This window comes from Haplochromis burtoni, unplaced genomic scaffold (genome assembly GCF_018398535.1).
Source record: "Haplochromis burtoni strain Fernald_Lab_line unplaced genomic scaffold, NCSU_Asbu1 Contig_2996, whole genome shotgun sequence".
NCBI classification, from domain to species: domain Eukaryota; kingdom Metazoa; phylum Chordata; class Actinopteri; order Cichliformes; family Cichlidae; genus Haplochromis; species Haplochromis burtoni.
Window position 1 is genome coordinate 713 of NW_024585357.1, and position 5,733 is coordinate 6,445.

Genomic DNA, 5,733 nt, shown 5'->3' on the forward strand with positions numbered 1-5,733 from the left:
AAACGCCGCCTCTGGGTGTGCGGTTTCCTCACTGCTGATCGCGCTGTACAGTTCCCTGAGTGCGCGGTCAGTGTCAGCTTGTGGGGGAATGTAAACAGCCGTAATAATCACTGCTGTAAATTCCCTTGGTAGCCAGAATGGCCGGCACTTAATCATCAGGTACTCCAGGTCCGGTGAGCAGAAGGATTTGACCGGGTGCACATTCGCATAATCACAACAGCTGTTGTTGATCATGAAACACACACCACCGCCTCTGTTTTTCCCAGTAAGATCCTGTGACCTGTCCGCGCGGTGCACAGAGAACAGACTGGAATGAGATCTGTGCCCGAAGCTCGCACAGCTTGTTCTCCAGAGACTGCACATTAAATAAACTGGGTAGTGGTAGTCTATTAGTGCGCCGTCTCAGTCGAATCAGAACGCCAGATCTTCTCCCTGTGCGTCGTGTTACTCGTGTGTTACTCGTGAAAAAATAAAGGAAAAGTAAAATTAAACACAAAAAACAGTTGTTGCTTGGGGCTGCCATACTCGGCGCCATCTTCCGATCATTCAGTATAATAAGAGTCCTAAACTTTTCAAAGACAGGTACAAATATTATGGTGTCACTATTTAAAGGCTGGCTGCTCATCAGTTTTTTTCATTTATTTAACTTTGGTTTGCAGCCATTGGAGGGCTCCAGTCCAGCCCACCAGCCTCTCTCTCTAACTCAAAAGTGTGGAGTTACAGAGCTGTTCTTTCACTCAGGGACTTTCAGCTTCATCTGAACCTCAAACTTCATCTCATGTTTTCTCGTCTGAAGCGCAGATTCTGATTTTAATACAGAAACACAGAAATGTCTGCTAGAACTGCGTCACTCTGCTCCAATTTCCTGTTTTTCAGCATCGTTGTGTTTGTCTCAGCAGGTGAGATATACGGTTAGAAACTGAACAATACATGTTAATATTAATGTGTTTGAAAGTGACATGAGGTTAGAGTCTATGTGGATTTAACATCTGTAATCGAGCTGCTCAAATGTAATGTGTGGATGGGCTTAAACTGTGCTCATGAATAGTTTGTACTTGTAAATCAAATGCAGAGTTTTGTAACCTTGTCAACCAAAATATCTGAAAAAAATTATGTTTGTGCATCTACAAATGAGAATTTTTGTGTTTTAAAAAATATTTACACAAGTTACAAACTTTGTTTTGTTAAGGTCTGGTTACAGATACAAAGCAAAAGACTATGTGTAAAACTCTGCGCTCAAGTTTCATGTTTGTGTGTCAGTTTCAAATTACGAGTATGAATTTCAGCCAATTTTTCTTCCTTTCAGCGGATTGGTCAATGTCCTTTCAATCACAAATGTAACAATCAAATCAGAGAAGAGAGAGCCCACACAATCCACATATGTGTGGATTTTACAATTTAAAAAAAAAAAAGCAGATAAAAAAAACTACTACTGGGATTTTATTTTTATTGTTCTTTGTGTGATTTCAGATCAGTCAGTGTTACTACAGTATGTCAATGAAAAAAAACAACTGCACATTCAGACATGTGAGGTTGGAGCTGAAAAGAACGATACATGTAAGACAAGAAAAAAAATGAATGTAAATGTAAAAAAAAAAGTGTCGTCAAAAATGGCCAATTATATTTTAGACCTCAGAGGGTTAACCCAATAAATCATGAAAAATTACATTTTCACATTTGTTCATGATAGTGCAGATTTCTGATATTTTGTTCAATAAAATATCTCTCATATTATTTATGATAAACATTCAAGAACTGAACCTGTTAAACTTCTTTTTATTAAACTCTTATCATAACAAATGTGTTTCTTATTGTCATACAGTCCAGCCTACCAAACGTCACTATACTGTGATTTCTTTAACAGACTCATTAGAAGTTTGAACTGTACACAAACAGCTGTAGCTCCATAAAGGCAGCATGCAGAGACTCACAGTGTCTTATAATGAGAGGCTGCTTTCTCTCACACATTATGTTCACTTATTATCAGCACATGGTGTTGTTTTGTGTAACCTGCAGGAACTCACTTGCATGCTTCAGTTCACTAGCTGGGACAACATCCTTAGTTAAGATGAATGATGATGGATTAAGAACCGTGAACTGATGCTGCAGTTTGGAGAAGGCCTCAGAGGGGACTGGCAGCGGCTCCCGGGCCGGGCAGTTCCCCATGAAGTAGTGAGAAGTGAAGTAAAAGAAAAAAATAAAGCAGGGGTGCATGGAAATCGGAACAGAGGTTATTAGTGAAGGAGTCATATTTACACACTGACGGCCAGAAGGGGCGTGCATGAGGTTAGGTCCCGCTCCTGAAATGTGATGAATTTACTTAGCTTGAATCTGTTATTTAGCACACCTCCAGTGAAGGATTATTTTTGTTGTCTAAAGGGTAGAGGGTGACTTTTCCTCCACACATGAACAGTAAAATGATTCAGTCAGGGGTTACACTGAGATTCATCAGATGGGGAACCCTGAGATTTGTGTAGTGGATCAGCAAAGGGAAAAAAAAAATCACAATCCACAATAATTTCTACTATGAGCTTCAGTAGGTTTTCTTAGTGTACAAGCTGTGATCAGCTGACCTGTTTTTCTTTATGGATTTACACAACTGAATTCAACCAGATGTAACCAGATGTGTTCTGCATAAAACCACTAAACTGTATTTTCATAGTTAGAATATCTTAGGATGTTTTCCAGGGAAACCCAACATGTGACTGAAATGAGGAGATTACATGTAATGTTCACATTTCCAGTTTATCAAACACCACAGAGCAGTCCTTCCCTTTAAATTTAACCTCTCTTCTTTCTATCCTGTCTTTCTGATCTTTCTCCATCTCTGAGTGAAGTTAGCTCTCTTTCTTTTCCCTCTCAGTGAAATACAGCAGCTGGGCCTTTAGCTGCAACACACTGTGAGGCAAACTGCATACAAAACAAACAAAAACTAGAATTTATTCCAGCCATGTTTTGACATCACCAAAGTCCAGTAACAATGAAAATAGCATCACACTGAACCAATCACATGGCTGGAATAGAGTTATTCTCATCGAGTCACTGTTAGAATCACTGAAACGAAACCCAGGAAGTGGCTACAGGAAGGAGCTGATAGACTGTCTGAAGCAGTTAGAACAAGACAAGACTATCGACCGGACCTCAAACCACAGGCTATACACCAAGTCTGTATGGTTTACCGAAGATACATAAACAAGGTGCACCTTTAAGGCCAATTGTCTGTATGATCAACTCTGTCACCGATAACATCTCCAAGCTTCTGGCTTCGATCCTCAAGCCGCTGGTGGGCAGCTCTGAACACCACATCCTGAAACCACATGCACTTACGCTGTTAAGTGCCAGGATTTATACATCAGGGAAACGAAGCAACCTCTGGCAAAGCAGATAGCACAACGCAGAAGAACTACCTCGTCAGGCCAGGACTCTGCAGTCTATTTACACCTACAGGCCAGTGGACACTCTTTCAATGATGAGGATGTACACATCCTGGACAGGGAGGAACGCTGGTTTGAGCGCGGAGTCAAGGAGGCCGTTTACGTGAAAAGGGAAAGACCATCTCTGAATCGAGGAGGGGGCCTAAAGATACATCTTTTGCCATCTTACAATGCTGTGATTGCAGCCATTCACCAACTCTCTGTGAATGGGACTCATGGCCATTGATCAGTGGGTTTTGGTCAGTGGTTGTTGATCAGTGGTCATGAGAATTTGCATAATTATGATTAAGGAACTGACCTCACAGCCCATTGTTCCTTCAGTGGGCTTCAGTGGGAAACCTGCAGTCAGCTGAGACTAAAGAAGTCACTTGGATGAGTGATGAAATATTTCTCCCACTGAAAATGTTACATCCAGATGAACTTACTTACCTGGATGATTGAGCATGCATCAAGATGAATTTGGTGGTGAAAAATGTTTGTTATGTTAATTGAAGAGCTGTTAAAACTGACTGGTCAATATTGACCAGGAACACTAAACACTAACGGTGGTGGGGGAGAATTATGTGGGCACCAGAAAAAAAATGTTATAGATTATATTTATGTGAAATATGTGTATACTGATTTTGAAACATTTTATCTACATGTAACACCTGCATATGTGTTTTTTTAAGAAAATTTCTATAAATATGCCCTTAAGAAACTTACTGTGTCTTATATTGAGAGGGCTGCTTTCTCTCACACATTATGTTCACATGTTGTTGTTGCTGTGGAAGCTAACATCTTGTAGTTTCTGACACTTTGCATGTTAAGCATGAGGCTAAAATTCTCCCTCATTGAGTCACACAAATCTCAAATGTAAAACGAAATAAACAAAATATTTAAAGTCAATCATTCTGAACATAATTGTACTTTGACCTTTAACCTCTCTGCTCTGTGTTATTTGCTCTTTCAGCCCAGAAAATCATCACAGCTGTGCCTGGACAGGACGTCACTCTGACATGTCGAGGTCCAAATAACGACAACATCAGATCTGCACACTGGAGCAGAGCTGGCCTGGGAGATAAATATGTGCTTTTGTGTCAGGGTGGACAGTTTGTTCCAGATCACCAGCATCCATCTTTTAAGAACCGGGTGGATCTGCAGGACAGACAGATGAAGGATGGAGACGCGTCTTTGATTCTAAGAAATGTGTCGATTGCTGATATTGGAACATACGAGTGTCGTGTTTACGTGACAGAAAGACACTCATGGGAGATCATCAGCAACACCACCCTTACTGTTGTTGTTTGTCCAGGTGAGTGAGTAGAGTTGAGTGTGTGTGATCAGAGGTGAAGCTGCTTCCTGGTTGTTGATGTGTGTTTGTTGTATGGATGAGCTGGTGGATGTCAGAGGTAGACAGATGTTTCTCCAGCTGTTGTCTTTGTGGCTGGTAGTCTAGAGTTGTAGAGCAGCATTGTTTGGGTAAGGTTAGAGCAGAAACAAAGACATTTATGAATCAGTCTTTTCTTCCCTTGCTCTCTAACTCGTCTGTACACATGTGGGGAAACTCAATGTTAAAGCCTACAGCTGGAGGGGGAGGGGAAGGGTGAAGCTGGTGGTTGTGAGTCTGTGAAAGTGAATCCTGCTGGTGCCCTGAGATCTGTGTAATGTCTCAGCACAGGGAAAAGAATCACAACTCACAATAATTTATAATATGAGCTTCAGTGCATTTTCCTAGATTACTGACCTGCTGCTCTTTGTTGAATTGGTCAACTGAATTTAAGTTGTTAGTTGTAGCCAGATGTGCAACTGCACAACTGTCAGAGGCAGATGAAACAATGGTCTCATTTGATGTTACATCTCTCTTCACTTGCATCCCAGTTACTGCATTCAAGGTAGTTCGTAAGAAATTACAGGATGACCCCAACCCTAGCAACAGGACCACTCTCAGCACCAACCAAATGTGTTTGCTTTTGGAACTGTGTCCACCTATTTTACAGTACTACAAGCAGAAACATTGGTGTTGTTACATCTGCGCTCACGGGCCTTGCTGGTTCGGAGACTTATCACCGTTAACAAAGAACCACAAAGAGAGATCAATTGGTTTTTCACTTGCAAGGGAAGACCGCTGGACCAGGGTCCTGGAGGCTCCTCACCCGATGAGCAAATGGTAAATGGCCTGTATTTGTAAAGCGCTTTACTTAGTCCTTAACGACCCGAAATTGGTTTACACTACATTAATTAACCCATTCACACAATGGTGATGGCAGCTACATTGTAGCCACAGCTGCCCTGGGGCGCACTGACAGAGGCGAGGCTG

General features: G+C 41.4%; 1 protein-coding gene across 1 annotated transcript; it reads left to right on the plus strand.

Moving 5' to 3' along the window:
• The first annotated feature begins 736 nt into the window (after positions 1 to 736).
• Positions 737 to 4,899, plus strand: LOC121813848 (coxsackievirus and adenovirus receptor-like). The gene is made up of 2 exons (XM_042217787.1): positions 737 to 899; positions 4,387 to 4,899. Exons 1-2 carry the CDS (start codon positions 830 to 832, stop codon positions 4,734 to 4,736), a joined length of 420 nt encoding a protein of 139 aa, XP_042073721.1. The 5' UTR covers positions 737 to 829; the 3' UTR covers positions 4,737 to 4,899.
• The last annotated feature ends 834 nt before the right edge of the window (positions 4,900 to 5,733 follow it).

What these genes read in the sequence shown, in the direction of transcription:
- LOC121813848 (XM_042217787.1), top strand. Translation starts at nt 830, where the DNA reads ATGTCTGCTAGAACTGCGTCACTCTGCTCCAATTTCCTGTTTTTCAGC. An exon ending in CGTTGTGTTTGTCTCAGCAG is followed by an intron (nt 900 to 4,386) that starts GTGAGATATACG and finishes TTGCTCTTTCAG; the next exon opens with CCCAGAAAATCATCACAGCT.